At 42.6% G+C, this 25194-nt stretch overlaps 1 protein-coding gene across 1 annotated transcript in view; it reads right to left on the bottom strand.

Moving 5' to 3' along the window:
- LOC124788470 (peroxisomal leader peptide-processing protease-like) overlaps positions 1 to 25194 on the bottom strand; it is a 1192842-nt gene that overhangs the window by 518616 nt on the left and 649032 nt on the right. Inside the window, exon 4 of the mRNA XM_047255741.1 lies at positions 21961 to 22052. Coding sequence (XP_047111697.1) covers positions 21961 to 21990 — 30 coding nt within the window. The 5' untranslated portion in view covers positions 21991 to 22052. The remainder of the gene's footprint in view (positions 1 to 21960; positions 22053 to 25194) is intronic.

Below are 25194 nucleotides of genomic sequence, written 5' to 3'. Positions count from 1 at the left end.
AGGTGGGGAACTAAGGAAATGTGACTTGGAGAAATTGAAAGAATCAGAGGATACTGAGGGTTGGTAGCATTAGGTAAGAGTTGAATGAAACAAGGAGAGGAATGAAACAGGTGTTGAATGGATAGGTTGAAGAAATGGAATAGTGAAGGCAGCAGACGAAGAAATAGGTAAAAAGACAAGGCTCAATCGAAATCGTATTGAAATTACGTACCGGAAGGAGAAAATTTAAAACTGGAGCAAATGCAATAGGCGAACACATATACAGGCTTCTAAACAAATGAGGAGAGGAAGGACAACGTAGCAAAGCATGAATGATTTAGAGGAGAAATGCGAAGCTGGAGAAGAATTGTTAACTATAGGAAAAATAGATACCGCTTAAAAGAAAATTAAAGCGACCTTTGAAAAGAAGAGAAGCTTGTGTATGAACATCAAGAGTTCCAAGAAAAAAGGGAATAAATAGAAGAAGACAATATCATAGTAAGTAAGTGAAGGTGAGTATGGCCATATGGTATGGTGCAAATAAATTAACAGAACGCTGATAGATCTAAGTCGAACAATGACTAGGCGACATTTCCTCGGAATTTTTGAGTTCCTCGGGAGGTTCACCCATAACAAAATTACTCCGAATGATGTGCAAGGTATATGAGACTGCCGAAATACTCTTAGATTTTAAGAAGAGTCTCATAATTCGTATTCCCGAGAAGACAGGTCCAGACAGGTGAGAATAATATTGTACTATCACTTCAATAAGTCGTGACTGCAAAAGAGCATCACGAATTATTTATGGAAGGACAAAACTGGTAGAAGCCGACCTCGGGAAAATCGGTTTGTATTCTTGAGAAATGTAGGACTCGTGAGACAGTTCTAACCCTACGTTTTACCATAGCAGACAGGTTGGAGATAGGCAAAGCTGCCTTTATAATACTTACAGATTTAGAGAGAGCTTCCAACAATGCTCAGTGGTATACACTTTTGGAATTTCGGATGGCAGCATCAATCTCTACATTAAGCAAGCAGTACATAAAATCAAATAGAAATTTGGAAAGAAAATTAAAGTTCAGGAAGTAGAAAGCCTATGAGATTGTAATTATATCAGAAACGGCAAAATACTTGGAATATCAGTTGAAAGGAAAAGATTTTCTCTTGAAAAGAGGTTATAAAATGAACAGTAACAAAAATACCACAAAGGTAATGCACCGTAGTCGAATTGAATAAGGCAGTGCTGGGGGAATTATATTGTCTGACAAAAAAGTGAATCATCCAGTAGCTGAAGAAAAAACGAAATGAAACTTCAGAGTCTGAGCAGGTATGTGATTTCAGTGGTCACAAAATCGAATCAAATTTACAAAGAACGTACGCAGGCATGCATTGAGTCGGTTGGGAAGGGTGTCGTAAATACGTTGTCGCCTTTTGTGAATCACGCTGGCTCACACTATAACTGCTTCTTCATATCCTGAGACATGTTCTATTTGGGACAGACGTAGGGACATTGTTGGCCTAAGCAGTACCTCAAGATCACGAAGACAGTTCATAGAGACATGTGTCATGCTTGGACGACCATTGTCATGTTGAAAAATTACGCCACGATACTGTCACATTATGGGTAACACACGAGGACGCAGGATGTCCGTTACGTGCCTTTGTGCCGTCATAACCCCATCAATCTCTACCAGCTGTAACCTGAAATGGAACCATTCGCCTGGAGCAAGTCTTTTTAGTTAACGCCACTTTGGGGACTTGCCTGTCGATGGGGCTCAAATGATGAAGACAACACAACACCCAGTCCCCGAGCGGAGAAAATCTCCGACAGTGCCAGGGAACGAACGCAGACCCCTCGCATGGCATTCTGTCGTGCTGACCACTCAGCTGTCGAGGAGGTCTAGTGACCTGATATCATATCCGATGGCTCCTCGCACCACGGCGCCAGGAATAACACCGCTGCTCCTCTCCAGTGCATTGGAAAAATGGGACCTCTCCCGAGGTCGCCGCCATACCCGCCTTGATGGTAATCCGTGAAGGCACAGAACCGCCATTCATTTGTGAACACAATGCGACGCCATTCGTCGGCAGCCCACGCTTCCCGGTCACAGGACGGCAATTTCCTAGTCCGGTTGCTAATAGTGTCCGATCACTGGTGTGGTGTGTCACAGAAAGTTTCCATTACTTGTTCTCGGACGGCAGGCATAGATCTGAAGGGTTTGCGCTGTACCTGGGGCACAATACTTGCGGTGGTCAAACGTAGACGAAAGCAACCTTGGAGACGAGTGGTGCGCCTGCCCTTTGGTTCCTATGCAGTCTACCACTGAGCCCCTGTCACATATGAATATCCCACATGTCTGTATAGCGCACGATGCGATCAGGTGGTCAATTAGAAACCCACAATGCGGCTCTTTTCAAAAATGGTCAGGGGCTTGTAACGCTGCCTCACACATTTACGCAGAATCTTCCTTCCCTTCACAATTATCACTCATCATCTGACGCTGCTCATGGCCCTAATGTACCCTCCTCCCCAGGCCTGATTACAAAAATGAACCAACAACAAAAATATACTCTGGAGGCCATTCTACGAATGAACTGGTGATAAGTGACATGATTACTGCACACATAAAATTTAAGAATCGTGAGCCGTGGCTGGTTCAGTGTTGGATTAAACCGTGATTGCTATTCTGTGTTTAGTCTCCCGCGGTTATCGCGATTATGCTGTTATCCTCTCTCTCCGCGTTTGGCAGCAGCGGTGTGTATCGATATTTCCACCTTGTACTATCTTTGGCCTGGCGCTACTAGTTTCCGGCTGTGCTGGCAGTTGGTGGGTTGGCGTGGAGCAGCGAGGAAATTTCCGCGGCGCCTAGTTTGACCGAGGCCGCTGGTGGCGTCTACGCGTAGTCGGAGTGTGGTGATGTTCCCATTGCTACGAGGTCCGTGGCTCACCGATCCTGGACACGAAAGTGGAGTTTTGACAATCTACCAGCAAGTCACGACAGTTCACATTGTGTCGTTTATATTTCGTTGTCGGCTGTTGGGACATTCCCGCGAGCAACAACGTGTGTTTTCAAGTTGGCAAATTTTAGCCACCTTTCGGTGGAGTTTAAGTGTACTTGGTTATTTTGAATTGAAGTGCACCAGCGGAATCTTCTGGCTTGTGGTCGTTAACGTTCCGGTTACCTGCCCTGGCCGTTGACGTAAATTCAGGTAGTGTATTTTCCTCATCGTGTTGTCGCTGTCCATCACAGTGTGTAGTTTAACAGCTCAATGTATAATTGTTTGTGGGCGCCACTATCTTCTACGTTGTTCCGTTGAACTCACTGTTGTGTGCTGGTCGGATGGAGTGGAAGTTATCTTGTCGGTGGGTCCGTTGACTGTCTGTCGGTTGGGTTGTCGTCGGATCGAGAATGGTTGGGCCGACTGCCTGTCTCACATTAGCGAGCGTTAGTGTTTGAATTCCAGGCCGACCTTCGGAAACTTCTGAGAGGTGTCGGGTGTACTGCCTTTTCTTATGTGTTCTTGTTGTTTGTATTTGTATGGCTTCTAGCCGATTTTTAAATTAAGTTTGTTTTGCCCTTAAGGCGTAATATTGTTTGGGCCTTCAGCCTAATTTAAAAAAACTATTTTGAGGTAAGGCATTGGACTTTTAAAAATTTATTTTGGTTTGAGTCTTAAGTGATCGGCCTTCAGCCAGTTTTTAAATTAAAGTTGTTTTGCTCTTAAGGTGTCAGATTGATTGGGCCCTCAACCTAATTAAAGAGCTGTTTTAAGATAAGGTCTTTTGGCCTTTTAAAAATTTATTTAAGTTTGAGTCTTAAGTGGTGGGCCTTCAGCTGATCTTTAAATTAAAGTTGTCTTGCTGTTAAGTTGTCAGGTTGTTTGGGCCTTCAGCCTAATTAAAGAACTCTTTCAAGATAACACCTCTTGCCTTTTAAAAATTTTATTTTGGTTTGAGTCTTAAGAGATGAGCCTTCAGCCGATTTTTTTTTTTTATTAAAGTTGTTTTGGTCTTAAGGTGTAATAAACGTCCCCTTAGAAAACTGTGCTTAAACTGACACACAATATTTTTAGCGCAACGCAATCTGATTTTCAAAAATCCCAACAAAAAAATGGCCCTGACTAACAATAACCTATACCTTTAATGAATCACTTATCACACAAAAATCTTCGTTACTCAAACTACTGCAATATAGCGTGCGCCACTACTGCCAGCTGAATAAAAGATTCTAACTTCTGAAGGCACTGACTACTGTTAGGCATAGTTAGCAAATGAAAGATTTTGATAGAGAACAAACAATGTATTTACCTTAATAGTGCTCAAAAGTTATAATATCTATAGCAGTTCATGACATCCAGTCTTACAAATTTACTGTCTCTGATGGACACACGTCCAGATCATCCGCTTTCAAAACTCCGCCATTTCTCTCCCCACATCCACCACTGCTGGCGGCTCACCTCCAACTGCGCAACGCTACGCGCTGTTAACAGCCAACTGCCCAACACTACAATAGTCAACAACAATGCAAACCAGCCACAGACTGCACACAGCACAGCCAGTGATTTTCATACACAGCACTACGTGGCGTTACCAATAAAAAAACCTAAACAGCCTACTTACAGTGAGATTGTTTGGGCCTTCAGCCTAATTGAATTAACTGAATTGAATTATCTGATTTGAGATAAGGCCTTCTGCCTTTTAAATATCTGATTTTGGTTTGAGACTTAAGTTATTGGCTTTCAGTCGATTTTAAATTAAAGTGGTCTTGCCCTTAAGGCATGACATTGTATGGCGCATTCAGCCGGTAAATTAATGCTGTGGTTTTTTATTAATTTCCTTGGGTCTTGTAATGTTTGGTCAAATAAATAAAGTTGTATGTTCCAGTGTAACTGACAGCCGCTTATTTTGGCCCCTTTCCACAATTTAAACTAGCTGTCTTGTCCTGGGGTTTAGCAGGGCGTCTCAAATTGAAATATATTTACAGCCAAAATGAACACTTATCTTTTGTTATACAATTTCTTCTTCGCTGTGTCTGTGGGTCAGTCAGAGTGTAGGTACATTTATGTACATTGATAGAATCCGTCTTACACTTATAATGAAATATGCTTCCGCTGGTGATACAACTTGAATCACTGTTCAATAGAAACTCTATCTCGTAGCACTGTTCAAACACGAAGTTGATAAACATATTCAAGGACTTGCCCATTAACTGGAAGAGTCTAACTAGTTACTTCTAATTCTGTTGTCGCCAGACACGGTACTCTTCCCGGTACTTGCTGCGGACTAGGCGTTGAATGAAACGTAGCCTGGGATAGAACGGACCTCGTATCCGTTTTTGTGTCGGTCAATGTCAAGACAGGCCACCGACGGCGCCGCGAGGAACTTGTCCGGGTGTATCTTTCTACTTCCATCTTATTGGTGTCGCCAGCGATGCTCCGATAGCAAGGAGCACCTTTGTGGTGGCCACAGCTGGCGCCAGCGCTACGCCTATCGACCGCATCGCAGTCACAGAGGAATGCAACTCTAATCGTTTTCATACTCACCGATCACGTGTTCGTGTACGAAATTATACTGACATCAGAGCACATCTACTAGGCGTTTCACGTTTTGTCAGGCAGTGTTTTACACCAGCATTCGCTTGTGGTTTAGGAAAACCGCGAAAAATCTGAATATGGAGGCTAAGGATTGTAATTTGGGCAGATAAGTAACTGACGATGTCCGAAGTAAAGAGACTATAAAATACAGTCTGGCAACAACAAGAAAAACATTTCTGAAAAATAGAAATTTGCTAACATTAAATATAAGTTTAACTGTTAGAACGTCTTTTCTGAAGGTCTTTGTGTATAGAGATGTATGGAAGTGAAACGTGCACGATAAGCAGTTGCGGAAAAAAAACCTGTTGTGTTATACCTTCACAGATCTGATGACGGCACCTTCAGAGTGCTGAAACCGGTCATCTAATAAACGATTGAAGCGATCGTGGATTTTCAATTATTTTAAGAAGCGTTTCAAATGGAGTGGTATGGAAAAATGCTGAAGATGAATTGGGGAAAAAAGGAATTTATTACACAACCTGACCAAAACGGTTGATTGGTTGATAAGACATCATGAGGCAGCAAGGAATCGCCATTTCAGCAATATAGGGAAGGTGGGGGCAGAAATTAAAGAGGGAGACCAAAGTTTGGCTACAGTAAGCAGGTTCAGACAGATTTAGATCGCATTAGTTCTACAGAGACAGAGAGGCTTGCACAGGACGGACCAGTCTTCGTACTGAAGACCACAACACTACCTATAGTACAGATTAAGTGGGAAATACAAAAGACACTGAGCCTGATATACTAAACACTATTACAATGTTTCTTTATCTCGTCTCTGTGCACTACGTTAAGGGGCTCCGGAATGCCCAATACTTGCAATGTTAAAATAACGCTTATAAATTACATCTTTCCTCACAAAGTATTTGAGGTAGGAAGTTGAACTTTTTACAGATTATTTATTGGAATATGGGCTACAACTTAACACAGGGATTTTACAAAATTTTAGTTCAGTTATTAAAGATGATTTTTTTCAATTGTAATGAAAATTCACAACATTTTTTTGCAATTTTTTATTTATATATTCAAAAATATACAGTTTTTTGGAAAAAGGCTGTATTAAATTATGCAGAAGGTACTGTGTAACATTTACTGAAAGTTTGAAACAAATATGTTTGGAAGATCCTTAGAAAACATGTAATTAGTATGAGAAAATAAAAGTTTTGGGAATCGAGCGACAAAGATTGGATTAACTTTTTAGTGCATTCCAGGTCCATAGGATGGATTATCTTCATCCTCTGCAAACTCCTCCTCCAGCTTCCTCTTGTTCCTCCTCCTGTTTACTCTTGCTTGTATTTCTAGACTCTTTACAGCCCTGTCTGCAGCCCGAAGGCGCTCCTTGTCTAAAGCAAGCATCGCTCGTTGTTGTGTTCGTAGATTTTGCTACCATTTTCTTCAGTTGCAGTTACTGCAACACTGTTCCAAAAGGTGGTCATGTATGAACACTTATCACATTTCAGTTGTATTTCACTAGCAAGTCCTACGTGCTTTATTATGGAGAGTTCCAGACCAACTTCACTACAATGAATACATCTTACACAGTTTGAAAAAATTCCTTTGAGAACCGACATATCAAATATTTCATTCACATCCGATTCGCCCATAAAACATTCATAGTTTTCACTCATTGAACCAAGCTTCTTCTGTGAAGTATTTTCTTTCCCACTTTGACTGCTATGGGCAGGTGTACTTGAGAGGTTAGGTTCACTCACTTGGTTATCGTCTTTATTGTTTACAGTAATAACACACACCTTTGGCTTTCCAACATTTCTCCTTTTCTTAAAAGCCTTCAGAGGATTTCTAATAACTTTACTTTTACTCATTATTATACTTCAACAAAACAGAGACTCAAGAAACAGAATTAATTACGAATATTTTCGAGATAACGACAGAGTAAATAAACATGAAACAATCGACAATCACACCAGCGATATATATTGAACCATCACAGGTTAGCCACAACACATACTCTATCTCACATCACTAAAATGTACCTGATGAACACGGACGTTAATAATAACACCATTTGACAGCAGTTTAACAGCGCCACAGTGGGTCACGCCCATGTAGAACACATTTCAAAAAAAATTTAAAAATAATTGTAGTCTTCGGAATTGAATAAATTATATATCTATTAAAAGGTAATAGTCTGCAGATTCAGAAAACGCAAAAAAGTAAAAATTGAACTTCTCATGATTTTGAGCCTTTCCGGAGCCCCTTAAAGAAAGAAAGGAAATCCCTTGAGCTACAAGTGATGTATTTCGGACTAACACTACTTCTAATACAGGAACTACCGTAGCGTCGCTTTGGGAATTTACTACAGTGGCTTGAACCACCCATTACTATAAAGTCCTGTCAGTAATAGTCAATTATAATAACATGATGGAAATGGAAATGTCGTGATGATATTACATTAATCAAGTAAGATAAAGCAATAACCTATCTATGTCCAATAAAAATAATTGTCTATTAAAACGGTAAATGGTCCTACGATCTCTACTTTATGCCATGTCATCTGTCAACATACCTCATTTGCCAGTAAGTTGGTAAGGACGTTTGTGTAAAAATTACACCCACCCTAGACTGCTCTGCCGAGCAGCAGTAATGTAAATAATGCATCAGCAAAGGAAGAGTAGTTGAGGAATGGTTGCGATTTTAATTTAGTATTGCTCCGTTTCTTCTTGCCATAAAATTAGAATGCGCAGACGTTCTAAGCTTGAAATAATCCATCGGAGCATTTTCACAGAGTGAACAGCATACATAAGTCGCACTGTTCTGTTAAGAATTTTAAACACGGTGCAGTCTACTGAGCGACACCTACATTACACACGTTGCTGTATCTAGAGATTTCAATGTGTTGTTATAGATCGACACTACCCCCATAGGCGCCTGATGGTTGGCAACGGGAGCGCACGTTTCCGACAGACTCTGATAGCAGCGGCGAACCGTCGGATCCAATGATGCGCGCCTGCTGAGTTACGCCTTCAGCGGCTACGACTATGAGCACCTTCTGCTGCCAAGGTGCGGGATGGCTGGCGGTAGCTACACGCGCAGTCTTCAGTCTTAGTCAGCCCTAGACAGTTCGCTCATATATTCGCAGCGAGAACGTCACACTGCACGACATTTCTCAGTTTGCTTCTTGTAATAGCTGTTTCTTCTTTTGTAACGTTTCCTCTCAATGCTCGAAGAAAGCTACAAGTTAAGTAAAACTTCTGTTTACTGTATTTACGTGTTCGATAATTATTTCTGCTCCTGTGCAGCTTCCATTCGACGACAGCCCACCTCTCCTTACCGTTGAGTAAGAAGAACTACACAGCAGTCAATATGTCTCCCATTTAAAACACACACACACCCGCCCACACACACACACACACACACACACACACACACGCACACACACACACACACACACACACACACACACACACACACACACACACATGCTAACCATTACAGTGGTACAAAAGATTCTCCAGCAGTTAATATAAGAAGAGATGCGGCTGTACATAAACACGTCCAGGAGGCCATCTCTGGCCTTGCTAATGGTCTCACTGTCAGTTACGCGAGGAAGAGCGTCCGCAAGTTTCCTCAGATATGCCATATCAACCTGAAGCCGTTCACTGATGGTTACATGCCGTAGGACTACGAAACTCATGGGTGTTGAACGCTACGTTTCACCTGCAGTTCAAAATAGTCTCCGACGTTTCCTACGGTATTGAGACCGGGTTATCTTGCGACCCATTCGAATTGCAATGGAGGGCCTAAGTCTTTGTCGACTCAGCAAAATAAGCGTGAAACTGCGAAAATCTTGGAAGACAGGGGTGTCCACATAACACTCATCTTGAAAAACGCAAAAAAACGAATCGTCGGACGACAACCACACGCCTCCATTCAGCTACAGACTCGTTCAGCGGTCGTCAAACTGCAGCCCGCGGGTCGCATGTGACGCGAATCAATTATTCGTGCGGCCAGGGGCGGTGGCTGGGGAGAAGGGGGAGGGCTATAGCCCCACTCCCCATGGAATATCATATTAAACTGGATAAAATGACTTCATAAATCAGCGAATATATTACTCCAACACATTCAATCATTTTTTTAAAATAATTAACAAAAAAGAGTGGAAAGCTTACTGTCTAAACCAAAAACCATTTAACTTAAAATAGGCGTCTTATTATTTATTAAAACACATTTTTTACCCTGAACTCCAAAACAGTTACCAAAAACTACTTTAAGCAACACTAAATTTTACCAATTTTGTTAAGCGATATTCCATTCCCCCCCCCCCCCCCCCCCCAATCAGCCACCCTTGGCAGACTTCTAAATCGCCCCTGCGTGCGGCCCGCGGTTCTCATACGTATTTTGTAATAATATGTTTCTGGCTACTAACAACAGAATTCAAAAACTTCAACTACCGTTAAGAGTTAATGTAGAGTGCATTTTTCTTGCTCAGTAACTAAAAAAAGAATACTTACGAAGATAGTAACATTTTAAAATGTGTTTCAGTGTAATTGAGTTGGTGATTTCGGCCGTGAGCTAATACGTACGCAAAGTTTGCCGTTTACGTCAGGGACGGAGCGGTATATGGCGCGACCACTGCGGGGTTAACAGAAGTGAAAGGGGGAATGTTTTATTGCTTGTCTTCCAATGCTGACAACTCACGAGCGTGCACAGCTAGCACCGATGAGCGGGCACGGTATAAATGTCAAATGAAGTAACATGGATTCGTGAATGCGCGTTACGCAGACTGTCATCTTCATATGTGGTACATGTCTGCAGTAAGTAATATGAAATCACATTAAAGCTGTTGTAGTACAATGCAACGAGTAAAAGAAAAATGGCATTTAAAACATTTAGTAAACATTTGTGATCGTGTCTCATGTCGCAGTCGTTGTTATTAATGAATACTGTACATCATACTAATTCATGCAGGTTATCGATTAATAGTAATATCGGTACGGGAAGGTGTGGTTAAGTGGTCAGGATGGGAAAAGGGGCCATTTATATTTCTTGCTTTGAACAGCGCTGATGCATGCTAAGTAATAGTCAGGCTAGTTCTAATATACATCCCCATTGTGAGATTGGTAAAGGTAGTTTCGCCCGTTATTTTTTAGTCCTCTGATGGAAGATAAGTCATTTATATTAATCTTGTTACTGCACTTGCATGCAGAGTTACAATTTTTTTCAAATTTCAATTTTTAAATGATGTCTTTTGCGCTACAAATGTAGTTCCTCGTTATTTATTTCAGTCTGTTGGCTTCTTTGGTTTCTTCCGTGGATCACTAACAGTGACATGGCGACCAATCGGGTAAAGTATCTGCGCTATTCAGTGGGGAAATCGGCCAGCGTGTTCACCCAAATAAGAATTAGTTACTTCCAAATAGAACGCATAATATATACAAACTGTCATCCGCCATTGTATCCCTTTGTGTCGATTTCGGATTAATTACATTATACGGAAAACTGGTCCTTATGTCAGCATAAGCAAATAAAGGAGGTAATTCTAATATATCATTATCTTTTTCACTTGAAAATTTGGGGAGGTACCAGATAATATCTAGATTCAAAATATGAACGTGGTAAGCTGCCAATAACCGTGTGGCCCATGGTGTCGTCCTATAATGTCGATATTGCCACTCAAGCAAAAACGTTTGATGACCTCTAACCTAATTGATCTGTTTGAAGACGTTTCGCTGTTTGTGCTACTAAGAACGATGGCCTTCTACGGGACAGCCCGACTCCAGATGCCCACTGCAGACAGTTCCTTCACAACATTCTCTCGGAATCTGGTTGAGATGGGACTGCACTCGCCGACAGCAGCAATTCAAGTCGTGTTTGATATCGACTGACATTGACAATGAGGGATCTTCGTCTTTGGAAGTAGATGGATGGATACTGCCGGTTCTGCCCCAGGCTTGGCGCTACTGGCAGCATTCATCTACAGCTGCTCATTCCTGATCTCCCCCCCCCCCTCCCCTCCCACCCAATCTCAATCTAATTTATTCAGTAAATTTAACCAAAATCTAATGATTGAAAAGAAAATCAGAGGAATTATATATTTTAACAGACTATGAAAACATACACTCCTGGAAATGGAAAACAGAACACATTGACACCGGTGTGTCAGACCCACCATACTTGCTCCGGACACTGCGAGAGGGCTGTACAAGCAATGATCACACGCACGGCACAGCGGACACACCAGGAACCGCGGTGTTGGCCGTCGAATGGCGCTAGCTGCGCAGCATTTCTGCACCGCCGCCGTCAGTGTCAGCCAGTTTGCCGTGGCATACGGAGCTCCATCGCAGTCTTTAACACTGGTAGCATGCCGCGACAGCGTGGACGTGAACCGTATGTGCAGTTGACGGACTTTGAGCGAGGGCGTATAGTGGGCATGCAGGAGGCCGGGTGGACGTACCGCCGAATTGCTCAACACGTGGGGCGTGAGGTCTCCACAGTACATCGATGTTGTCGCCAGTGGTCGGCGGAAGGTGCACGTGCCCGTCGACCTGGGACCGGACCGCAGCGACGCACGGATGCACGCCAAGACCGTAGGATCCTACACAGTGCCGTAGGGGACCGCACCGCCACTTCCCAGCAAATTAGGGACACTGTTGCTCCTGGGGTATCGGCGAGGACCATTCGCAACCGTCTCCATGAAGCTGGGCCACGGTCCCGCAAACCGTTAGGCCGTCTTCCGCTCACGCCCCAACATCGTGCAGCCCGCCTCCAGTGGTGTCGCGACAGGCGTGAATGGAGGGACGAATGGAGACGTGTCGTCTTCAGCGATGAGAGTCGCTTCTGCCTTGGTGCCAATGATGGTCGTATGCGTGTTTGGCGCCGTGCAGGTGAGCGCCACAGTCAGGACTGCATACGACCGAGGCACACAGGGCCAACACCCGGCATCATGGTGTGGGGAGCGATCTCCTACACTGGCCGTACACCACTGGTGATCGTCGAGGGGACACTGAATAGTGCACGGTACATCCAAACCGTCATCGAACCCATCGTTCTACCATTCCTAGACCGGCAAGGGAACTTGCTGTTCCAACAGGACAATGCACGTCCGCATGTATCCCGTGCCACCCAACGTGCTCTAGAAGGTGTAAGTCAACTACCCTGGCCAGCAAGATCTCCGGATCTGTCCCCCATTGAGCATGTTTGGGACTGGATGAAGCGTCGTCTCACGCGGTCTGCACGTCCAGCACGAACGCTGGTCCAACTGAGGCGCCAGGTGGAAATGGCATGGCAAGCCGATCCACAGGACTACATCCAGCATCTCTACGATCGTCTCCATGGGAGAATAGCAGCCTGCATTGCTGCGAAAGGTGGATATACACTGTACTAGTGCCGACATTCTGCATGCTCTGTTGCCTGTGTCTATGTGCCTGCGGTTCTGTCAGTGTGATCATGTGATGTATCTGACCCCAGGAATGTGTCAATAAAGTTTCCCCTTCCTGGGAAAATGAATTCACGGTGTTCTTATTTCAATTTCCAGGAGTGTAAAACTGTCATATCCACGAAAAAAGATTTGAAAATAAAATGTTACCAATGTGTGGGATAAACTTAAATTTGATGGAATTATTTTTAATAAACCACGAGAAAAAAAATATTTTTAATAAATCAAGAGAGAAAAAAGTCAGAGGTAATACCCGCAAAAACTATTTTAAATCATTTTTAATTACAGAATGTTTGGGAAGCAATAAGCACAAAGAGGGTAAGGATTATAAGCAATATTACAATGAAGGCAATTGGTCTGAAGACTGGGAATTTGTTTTTAATTATAAAGATTGTATTGTAGATATTTGGGAAGAAATAGGAAACTCAAATTTTCCCTTTCTTATGACTCTAAAAAATTGTGAATTACGAGGTGCATTCAAGTTCTAAGGCCTCCGATTTTTTTTCTAATTAACAACTCACCCGAAATCGATGAAACTGGCGTTACTTCTCGACGGAATCGTCCTGCAGACGTACACATTTTTCACAACGCTGATGCCATGATTCCATGGCAGCGGCGAAGGCTTCTTTAGGAGTCTGTTTTGACCACTGGAAAATCGCTGAGGCAATAGCAGCACGGTTGGTGAATGTGCGGCCACGGAGAGTGTCTTTCATTGTTGGAAAAAGCCAAAAGTCACTAGGAGCCAGGCCAGGTGAGTAGGGAGCATGAAGAATCACTTCAAAGTTGTTATCACGAAGAAACTGTTGCGTAACATTAGCTCGATGTGCGGGTGCGTTGTCTTGGTGAAACAGCACACGCGCAGCTCTTCCTGGACGTTTTTGTTGCAGTGCAGGAAGGAATTTGGTCTTCAAAACATTTTCGTAGGATGCACTTGTTACTGTAGTGCCCTTTGGAACGCAATGGGTAAGGATTACGCCGTCGCTGTCCCAGAACATGGACACCATCATTTTTTCAGCACTGGCGGTTACCCAAAATTTTTTTGGTGGCGGTGAATCTGTGTGCTTCCATTGAACTGACTGGCGCTTTGTTTCTGGATTTAAAAATGGCATCCACGTCTCATCCATTGTCACAACCGATGAAAAGAAAGTACCATTCATGCTGTCGTTGCACGTCAACATTGCTTGGCAACATGCCACACGGGCAGCCATGTGGTCATCCGTCAGCATTCGTAGCACCCACCTGCATGACACTTTTCGCATTTTCAGGTCGTCATGCAGGATTGTGTGAACAGAAATGCCAACTCTGGAGGCGATCTGTTCAACAGTCATTCGGCGATCCCCCAAAACAATTCTCTCCACTTTCTCGATCATGTCGTCAGACCGGCTTGTGCGAGCCCGAGGTTGTTTCGGTTTGTTGTCACACGATGTTCTGCCTTCATTAAACTGCCGCACCCACGAATGCACTTTCGACACATCCATAACTCCATCACCACATGTCTCCTTCAACTGTCGATGAATTTCAATTGGTTTCACACCACGCAAATCCAGAAAACGAATGATTGCACGCTGTTCAAGTAAGGAAAACGTCGCCATTTTAAGTATTTAAAACAGTTCTCATTCTCGCCGTTGGCGGTAAAATTCCATCTGCCGTACGGTGCTGCCATCTCTGGGACGTACTGACAATGAACGCGGCCTCATTTTAAAACAATGCGCATGTTTCTATCTCTTTCCAGTCCGGAGAAAAAAATCGGAGGCCTTAGAACTTGAATGCACCTCGTATCATAAAGATCTTGATGATTTATTATTACGTATTCCTCATGATAATTCCGATGTTTTACCAAAACAATATTGTGGATATTGTGATTTGCTAAATATGATAAAAGATTATATAGAAATCTATATATACACATCAAAAAAAGTTTTATATCACCCCGGTTCCCAGTATTCTTGAAGATACACGTTGACTGTGGATATTGTATCAAGGATACAGTCCCTTTGACTGACATCTTGGGTTGTCGGGTGTTTATCAAGGTTCACGAAGGTAACGAGTTACGCTACCGAAATAGCGTGCAAGTACGACACTGATATCCGGCAGAACACCCGACAACCCAAGATGTCATTAGATCGCCGGGAAAGCTTGAAGAATTACAGTCCCTTTGACTGTTTAGACATGTTCAAAAATGGCTCTGAGCACTATAGTGCTTAACTTCTGAGGGCATCAGTCCCATACAACTTAGAACTACTTAAACATAACTAACCTAAGGACATCACACACACCGACTGTAGCGGTCGCGCGGTTCCAGACTACAGCGCCTATAACCGCTCGGCCACCCCGGCCGGCGTTTAGAGATGTCACTAAACCCGCCCAAAGATGTAAACAACCATGCAAGAGTAGCGCCTATTAGACGGAGGGCGTCCGACAGCCGATCAGTTCCAGTCATTCACCCAGAAAGCAGGTACATGGTTCGTGTTGTCTGTAGTTCAGCCATACCTAGACGGTTAATACCGCGATCGGGAATGTCCAGGCGTCTCGGAGTGAACCAAAGCGATGTTGTTCGGACAGGAACTGTCGACGTCATGCCTCGCTCAGGCCGTCCAAAGGCTACTACTGCATTGGATGACCGCTAACTACGGATTATGGCTTGGACGAACCCTGACAGCAAAGCCACCACGTTGAATAATGCTTTTCGTGCAGCCACATGATGTCGTGTTACGACTCAAACTGTGCGCAATAGGCTGCATGATGCGCAACTTCACTCCCGACGTTCATGGCGAGGTCCATCTTTGCAACCACGACACCATGCAGCGCGGTACAGATTGGCCCAACAACATGCCGAATGGACCGCTCGGGACTGGCATCACGTTCTCTTCACCGATAAGTGCCGCATATGCCTTCAACCAGACAATCGTCGGGGACGTGTTTGGAGGCAACCCAATCAGCCTGAACGCCTCAGACACACTGTCCAGCGAGAGCAGAAAGGTGGAGGTTCCCTGCTGGTTTGGGGTGGCATTATGTGGGGCCGACATATGCCGCTGGTGGTCATGGAAGGCGCCGTAACGGCTGTACGATACGTGATGCCATTCTCCGACCGATAGTGCAAATATATCAGCAGCATATTGGCGAGGCATTCGTGTTCATAGACGACAATCGCGCCCCCATCGTGCACATCTTGTGAATGACTTCCTTCAGGATAACGACATTTCTCGACTAGAGAGAGTATGTTCTCCAGACATGAACTCAAACGAACATGCCTGGCATAGATTGTAAAAGGCTGTTTATGGATAACGTATCCCACCAACTACTCTGAGAGATCTACGCCGAATCGCCGTTGAGGAGAAGGATAGACTGGACCATTAGTGCCTTGATGAACTTGTGGATAGTATGCCACGACGAATACAGGCATGCATCAATGCAAGACGACGTGCTACTGGGTATTAGATGTACCAGTGTGTACAGCAATCTGGACCACCACCTCTGAAGGTCTCGCTGTATGGTGGTACAATATGCAGTGTGTGGTTTTCATGAGCTATAAAAAGGGCGGAAATGGTGTTTATGTTGATCTCTATTCCAATTTTCTGTACAGGTTCCGGAACTCTCGGAACCGAGGTGATCCAAAACTTTTTTCGATGTGTGTATAATAAGGTAATACTTTCCAATTCTTCCTTGCCTTTACTTCGTTTCGAATTAAATGTTTATTGTTAATTTCATCAAATCATCTTTATTTAATTTATACTACACTTTTAAATAATTTAATTCACAATTTTCTGGAATGTTAAACACGGAAAAGTTTCTTTTAAAATATTCTCGAAGCTCGTCCAAGCTTTTTATTTGAGTACTCATTTATAACGAAAAACTTTATGTATTTATTTTTTAATAACAATTTTTTTTGAAACGTAAAAATACAAGATTTGGGAGACTATGTTTTGCATCCCTTTACTTTCAAATCTAAATTTTTTCATGCATGAGATTTTTATATTTTTTATAATCAGTTGAAGTATATAATTCTTCTGATTTTTTTTCTGAGTCATTAGATTTTCATTAAACTTTGTGAATAACTTAGATTGGGATTGGGGGAGGAGATCAGGAATCGTCATTAGCAGGCGGTCATTATTGGTAGCCCCAGGCCTGGGTCAGAACCAGCAGTATCCATCGGATGCTGTCGATTAGGATCTTTTTTACAAGGACTGCTCTCAAGCCTTGTTAAATTCCTGTAAGTAGCACACCATTCCTTGTAGAGACGTTGTGCAGTCCACATTCTTATACCACCAAATCGAGGAATTTCATTCAGGGTATCTTCATGGGCATGTCCAAACGTGATAGCTCCTTTCTACCACTGTGTCACAACGCCACGTCGACCCACTTTAACTGCACTGCTAATTCCATAGAACTGACAGGCAAAGAATGGAAGAAGATCAGGGTTTAATGTCCCATCAACAGCGACATCATTAGAGATGGAGCACCGGATCGGATTGTTTCTGCTAAGAATTGGGAGGCATCCCTATATCTTCCTGGAGCGATTTAGGTAATTTTCTCTTTAGCTCAGCTGTACTAAAACATGTGAAATATTAGTTCCCTTCATTACATGAATGAATAAAAAGATTACTTAATTTTATACAGTCTATTGCCACAGGAGTGCTTGATAATTGGCAGCTGTCACTGACCATTAAAACATCACTTAATGCACTAATTAACACACTGTTCTCTTTAAGTATGATGTTCCACATTTACTGTTGTATATTCACCTGAGACTTGACTTACATTTTAACCCTACTTCATGACACTGACTTCTTCAGCTGAAGACACGAATTGGTACTGAGGGCATCCAAGTACAGCTCTATGTTGACTTCTGCATGAGAGTGCTGCGGTGACGAGAGGGCGTGTCTTCTTTAGCCTCTTCCATTCGTCGTTGCAGATTGCTGCGAGACATCGCTAACGTTTGTGGTATCGATGTGTATTGCCTACTTTGATTTGGCGGTCTTTTGACAATACCACATAAACTGTCGTCCTTCTGATGCGAGATCACAGTGTTAATGATTGCGCCACCGCGGCCGGTACGGTGACTGGCATATACACACCGCCTCACTACATCGGCTCACGTCACCGGAGAAGGCAAAGTGATCTTCTGGTACCAGTTGACGCCATGCACAGTGCTATGAAGCGGCGAGTGTGCCCTGTGAACGTGGTGGCTAATTATAGTCTTGTGAGCTAATTTTCAACGTTATCACGACTAAAACATAGAAGTAGCAATACTGACACTTTTTGTAGTGCATGCTGTATACCGACAGTTGACGACCTATGTTTATTTAATGTATAAGCAACCGTTTGAATTATAATAATATTATTTAGGCAATGCGGCGCTTACCTGCAGTTAATCCCTGCAGTCACAACAGCCAGAGGAAAACCGTGAAAGTAATTACTGCATGATAACTTAGACACTAAGTCTGTACTGCCTGAAATTACAGGGATTGAGCAAAAGTATGGAACGTGGGAAGTGTATGATTGAACTTAACCGAAGTTGCTAGCCAAGCCTGCAGGTTACGCTGTTGCACTTGGCAACGAACGGCACATGTGCAGTTTCCCCAATACGTTGCAAGTGTCAGTTGTGGTCATAAAACTATACTGTGTAGTTGTGAGTGCGATATGTCGCAGGAAAGTGAATTCGAACGTGGGCATATTGATGGAGCTCGTATGGTGTTTCCTTCCGTGAACAAGACAGACGAACGTTTTTGTGTTTCAAGAGGAACCGTATCAAAGATTTATACTGCATACCGAGAAAGTGGGAAAACATCATCCGCAAAGTCACAACGCTGCTGAAAGTGTGTGTTGAGTGATCGTGACAGACCATCATTGAAGAGGACTGTGACGAAAAATCTGGAAAAGTCACTAACAAACTGAATGTCGCACTCGCGAACCGTGTCAGCATCAAAACAACACGAAGGGTGTTCTATAAGCTGGTAATTGAAGGGCGAGCTGAAAATCCAAAACCACACATCAGTAATGCAAATTCCCGAAAAAGGCAAACATGGCGCTGAAACCATGAAACCTAAACTATGGAGCAATGGAAGAAAATCGTTTGATCGGATGAATTTTCTTTCAGAACTTGTGAAAACCAACTTGTTGCAGAGCTTACGTCCCAAGAATGAAATATTGCGTGTGTTCGGTACTGATTTTGGCAGTCATATCGTGGTATTCCTTGCTCCCCATGGTTACTCTGCCGAGTATTGTGTGACCATTTTGGCTGATCATCCCATGGAACAATGTTTTCCAAGATGACAGGGCTCTTGTTCACACAGCTCGCTTCGTCCAGGACTGGCTTTGTGAGCACGAGGATGAAGTGTAAGCAGTTGCCAGATAAAAATATTATTGAGCCCTTTTTGTCTGCTTTGGAGAGAAGCCATCATGATTTCTACCCACCTCCATCATCATTACCTCAACAACTTGGCATTATACTGCAGGAAGTATGGTACAGAATTCCCCTGAAAACCATACAGAACCTGTAATTATCCACTCCGACAGGACTGGAAGCTGTTTCGAGTGCCAACGGTTTTCATACACAGTATTAGGCATGCTAATGAGTTGTGTTTGTGGTGATTCCACCTTTTTATCCAACGCCTGTACATGTAGACTTTCGCTTTGAAGTCTGAAGTAACAGTGTCGCTCTGAAGTCATCAGCCCCCTAGTACTTAGAACTACTTAAACCTAACTACCTCAGGACATCACATACATCCATGCCCGAGGCAGGATTCGAACCTGCGACCGTAGCAGTCGCGCGGTTCCAGATTGAAGCGCCTATAACCGCTCGGCCACACCGGCCGGCCAAGTGCTTACACCAAACACAGAATTTACAAGAGCAAATAAGTCAAAGTGAGCACTTTTAAAAACATAAGGACTCCTGATCACTTGTTGGTGAATAGTTACACATTAGGCAGAAGCATCTGAAGAGTTTGAATGGATAATTGGAAACTATATAGGGATATTTTGAAGAAACAACCAGAAGCACTTTGAAACATTTCGTTACTCCTCTCGTATTTGATGTTAATTTGATTTTATATTTTTGGTTCTAATCAAAACAAAACACGTCGGGTTACACAAAGAGAAAATAACTGATGTCCAGACCCTAACAAACAATACACCATCAACCAACTGCTTGTATCAGGAAGCGGAAGCCTAAGTGGTGTGCGCGACTTAATTGAATCGCAGACCTACATGTCGGTCCTGCATCTTCGATGTGCATCTGCGTATGCTCGCAGACCTTACCTGCAGCTCAACTGCTAGCAAATCGCACTCCAACATATGAACACTGATAATGAATTAAAGTATTTTAAGACAACAATATTCTGCGTGAGGTTGGTGCACTCGTAAATGGACAGCAGACAAATTTGGTAAAATATTAATACAGTGATGAGGCTCATTGTTCTCAAAATTTGTGGTTGTACAGTCGTTGTATCAGTTACACAACGTTGCAAGTGGAGGAGGTCACTTGGCCGTAGCTCCTTCTTCCTAATACATTACTACTGGCACGAAAGAAAAAGTTACTCGCGCATGAATTTACAATTCTAAGCTGCCACAGCTCTGCTATGCTGTGGGACATATGATTGTGCTGTCTGCCACGTGGGGCTTCATACAACTCCAAGATAGTTTAGGATCTGCTGGCAAATAATAACCCGATATTCTCCAAGGCATAAAAATAATCGACACCCAGAGTCTTGACCAAGCGGTCATCAGCGACGATAAAATCACAAGACTGCGGCAGTGAACTCTGGAATAGTGACAGCATCCTATTTACCAACGTGAGTTGGAGTGATGGCGTATTGCATCTCATCAGCTTTACTCATTATCTGCCGTTGTCTAAGTCTGTGAACGTTGTCGCAAACCAAAATATACTTTGTAAATACCAATCAAATTCAGTGCCTACAGAAACAGAGTGATGTGAGACCAAGCACTTAAACGATATTAATGCTTCTTATATTAGAACTGCCTAAATCGATGGAGTGACTAGCACAATTGTTCATGACCAGATTTCTCCTATCTGCAATGACAATCCGTAATTTTATGATGGACTACTTTTCCTTTACCCTTCTTCAAACTCTTCGACTGTTCCACCAGGTAGTAGTTGGGCAGGTGGGGGAGACGGGGTGTCCATCCTTGAAAACTACGCCAAGTTTTTATTTCGGCCACTGTTAGTGTTCTTACCCCAACCCTCGACCTTACAGAAACCATAGTCTTGATACCTGCTACGCCGACTTGTGTTCCTGTGCGTACCTACAGTCGTGTCCGCGACAACGGCTGTGCGTAACCACCGCCGTGTAAATGAGTATCATTAAACACAATTAAAATTCAAATACCTCGTCATCGTCAATCTGATCACGATGAAGTTCCCAACAATCTTCCTTTAATATAATTTTACATTATTTACATACGATTCCACTTGATTTATTGCCTCCTTCATTATTTTAATTTACCAACTTATTAATGTAAGACGAACGTGTACAGTGAGATGGTACACCACTGCCACGTCTCAAGTTGATGTTACATATGCGCCTGGAAAAGGTATTTCATCGTCAACCTTTTATATTTATATCTAACGAAAATAAAAAAATTTATAAGTTTTATTGTGACACTTGAATATTGTGTACGGTAGTAATCATATTTGTCATCGTAGGGCCGCGTAATTAAGGTGGACCCGGACGATACGTCTCTTACTCTTTACACGTTTCATTTTGTTTTACACGTCAACTTCGAACTGTAGTCGTGTACATTTTTTATGAGTGTTAAATTAGAAGTATGAAGCAGCTAGCACAGGATAGAGTAGCATGGAGAGCTGCATCAAACCAGTCTCAGGACTGAAGACCACAACAACAACAACAAATTAGAAGTAAATAACACTTAACGTTAACAGCAAGTATATTTTAATCTTATTCGTGGCACATATCTCTCATATTTGGTTATTTTATGGCAGGATAAAAAAGTAAAGAAACAGAAGTACTTACCTCACTGGAATCACTAATGCTGTCAGACATCGTTGTTCGTTATTTTTCTTGCCGCAGACAAGGTAAATGAGATGATGCGTAACTGCCGTGCCCTGGAAGTAAATGGTTATGTGTAATATTTTCCAAACAAAAATGAAGTAAAATTGCAATACTCAGAGGAAAAAGCATTGAGTAGATTCACTAGATATATTTTACTTCTTTACTGCAGCAGTATCTGTTCAAATAGATGTTATTCAACACCGTAATCACTTCTTTTCCCCATACTTTCGCAGTCGAAACAGGTTTTCCGTTCTGTCGATATTATCTGGAGTTCTTAAAACAAAACTAAATGATAAATTTCTTCTATTGCACACAATTCGTATATTTCATAATTCTCCCTGTTTTGGATAACAGCTAATGTGCCAGAACTACAAACTCCAAAAATTTTATTTCAGTGAAATGTACTGCATCATTTAACTGAAACAAAATTTTTGGAGTCTTTAGTTCTGGCACATTAGCTGTTATCGAAAACAGGATGAATTATGAACAATATGAATTGTGTGCAATACTAGAAGGCTAGCTAGCCATTTAGTTTTGTTTGAAGAACTCTAGATAATATCGACAGAACGGAAAGAAGTGATTACGGTGTTGAATAACAACCATCTCAGAGTCCAAATTATGATTATAACTGGGGTCCAACAGTTACCACCGCATCTTCTAGAACAAAATCATTGGGCTCAAGGTATCATAATATTTACCACCAATCAACTGTCAAAGCAACTAAGGCAATTTACAAGTACTCCTCAGAGAAGTGTCTGTGAAAAAGATGAATACAGCGTGAAAATGTAAGCAGTGGTCACCTAAAACGTTATCACGTCGAAACCACAATCAAGTCCAAATCCGAACGGAGGTTCGTTAATGAAGTGCAACACTTAGAACTGAAAGCGCATTTACTACTAATACCATCGTACAACCAGAACAGAAGTGACCTCGGTGACTGAGGGTGCAGATATTTATACAAACATCAAATATTCCAGAATGCTGATATTTATACAAACGTCGAATGTTCCAGGATACACAGATATTACGAACAAAAGATATTTCAAGAATATTCAAGAAGTGATAAATATTAAGAAATTTCTGGCTGTTTGGTTTGAAGTGGCGACCCACGGAACACAACGATGCAAACCACTACAATACACCGGTACCACATTGTGCCCTCTCCCGTAGAAACAATGGCCCGCTGTTTCGTATGTTCTGATGGGAGCCAATTACAGCATCCTGAATTTAGATTTTGTCAATGGTCCTCTGTATGGTAGCGCTGGCAGATCCTCGTGTTCAGGTTTTGTTGTCACATTCTTCACTATGACGAGCATCGAAGGTATCCCCTCCGATCGAAGTTTGGCGAACGTCTGATTGGTGTTCAGTTCCCTTGGACCTCCCATCGCCGATTTGTGCCTCTGGGCTGTAGTACGGCTTCATTCGGAGGACATAGATGATGTGTTCGCACTCTTGTCTGATTGATGAAGGGTCAAAACCCTCAGCTTCATATGTGACACCTGACAATTGACGGAAGATGCAATATGGCTCAAAGTAGCGCTTTAGTAACTTTTCCGATAGTCCCACTTTCCGCAAGGAGTAATGCAAAGTCTCATGGGTTGTATTTCATTGCCTTGGCCTCTAGGTTTCCTTATTAGAGCCAGATGACTCCCTCTTCGGTCTGGTAATGACGTGTTTCACGTCTGGTTGAAACGGGAACAATGTATCCATTGTTATTTCGGCCCCGTGACCATTTGTGTTAAGCCTTTAGTGGCTGCTTCGCTTTGCTGTATGCGAGTGTCACGAAGAGCATACGAAAATGAACGGTACCACAAGGACTCTGACTGCCTTTCAAGAGATCTTTGACGGAACACTGTTGCGGTGACGAAAGCGCCCTCAACACTGCATTAAATGACATTGCTCCTGCACAGAGGGAAGATGTAGCATTGCTAAAGACCAGTGCATGCCATCCGTTCATCATTATTTCGAACGGCGATTGCAAATGTATCTTCAGTCCATGGTCAACAGTTTGAACACATGCTTCAATAAAGAATAAAGTTACTTTTTTGGATGACAAAATCCATGTTGTGTGATTTAGGTTGTTACTACATGATTGTTAGTAATTTGTTTATTTCATTTACGTGTGTTCTAAATTGAACTGCAATGTCAGATAAGTCGACAGCGTGTATTGCACATAACTGGTAACACTGTCATTACGCGCTTACGTTCAGCATGAAACGACGTTTCTTTAAGAATAATATTTATTTTACTGTGTACAGGTGGTCACCAAAGTATTTTTAATAGAATGTTTACACCAACGAATGTATACGATATAATATATTGTAGAGCAATGTAGGCAGAGACAGTTGTCCGACAACATGTATTTCACCTCTAACAGGGGAACATCCCCATCGCACCCCCCTCAGATTTAGTTATAAGTTGGCACAGTGGATAGGCCTTGAAAAACTGAACACAGATCAATCGAGGAAACAGGAAGAAGTTGTGTGGAACTATGAAAAAATAAGCAAAATATACAAACTGAGTAGTCCATGCTAAAGATAGGCAACATCAAGGGTAATAAGAGCACAGGAGGGCCGTGGTCCCATGGTTAGCATGAGCAGCTGCGGAAGGAGAGGTCCTTGGTTCAAGTCTTCCCTCAAGTGAAACGTTTAATCTTTTATTTTCACACAATTATCAAAGTTCAGGCACTCACACATAATCAACTTCGCTCTCCAAAATTCAAGGACATGTTCAGTTTTGCTTGGATATATGCAGGATTTGACGGGCTACACACGGAAAAATTTGAAAACGTTAAAAACATATGTTTTGATAGAGCACTGGGAAAATAGTGCTACTGTGAAACTGTTGCATTCATTTTTTGCAGTTTATGTGACAAACTCTTATGTTTTCATCACCTTTTTGGGAGTGATTATCACATCCACAAGAAAACCTAAATCGGGCAAGGTGGAAGAGTCTTTTTACCCATTCGCCAATTGTACAAGTTAGGTGGGTCGACAACATATTCCTGTCATGTGACGCACATCCCGTCACCAGTACTCTATAAAATATATCAGACGTGTTTTCCTGTGGAGGAATCGGATGACCAATGACCTTGCGATAAAATGTTTTCGGTTCCCATTGGAGAGGTACGTCCTTTCGTCTACTAATCGCACGGTTTTGCGGTGCGGTCGCAAAAAACAGACACTAAACTTATTA

Source organism: Schistocerca piceifrons, chromosome 3 (genome assembly GCF_021461385.2).
Source record: "Schistocerca piceifrons isolate TAMUIC-IGC-003096 chromosome 3, iqSchPice1.1, whole genome shotgun sequence".
Lineage (NCBI taxonomy): Eukaryota > Metazoa > Arthropoda > Insecta > Orthoptera > Acrididae > Schistocerca > Schistocerca piceifrons.
Note: the sequence above shows the minus strand (reverse complement) of the source record. Positions and strands in the feature narration are given on the sequence as shown.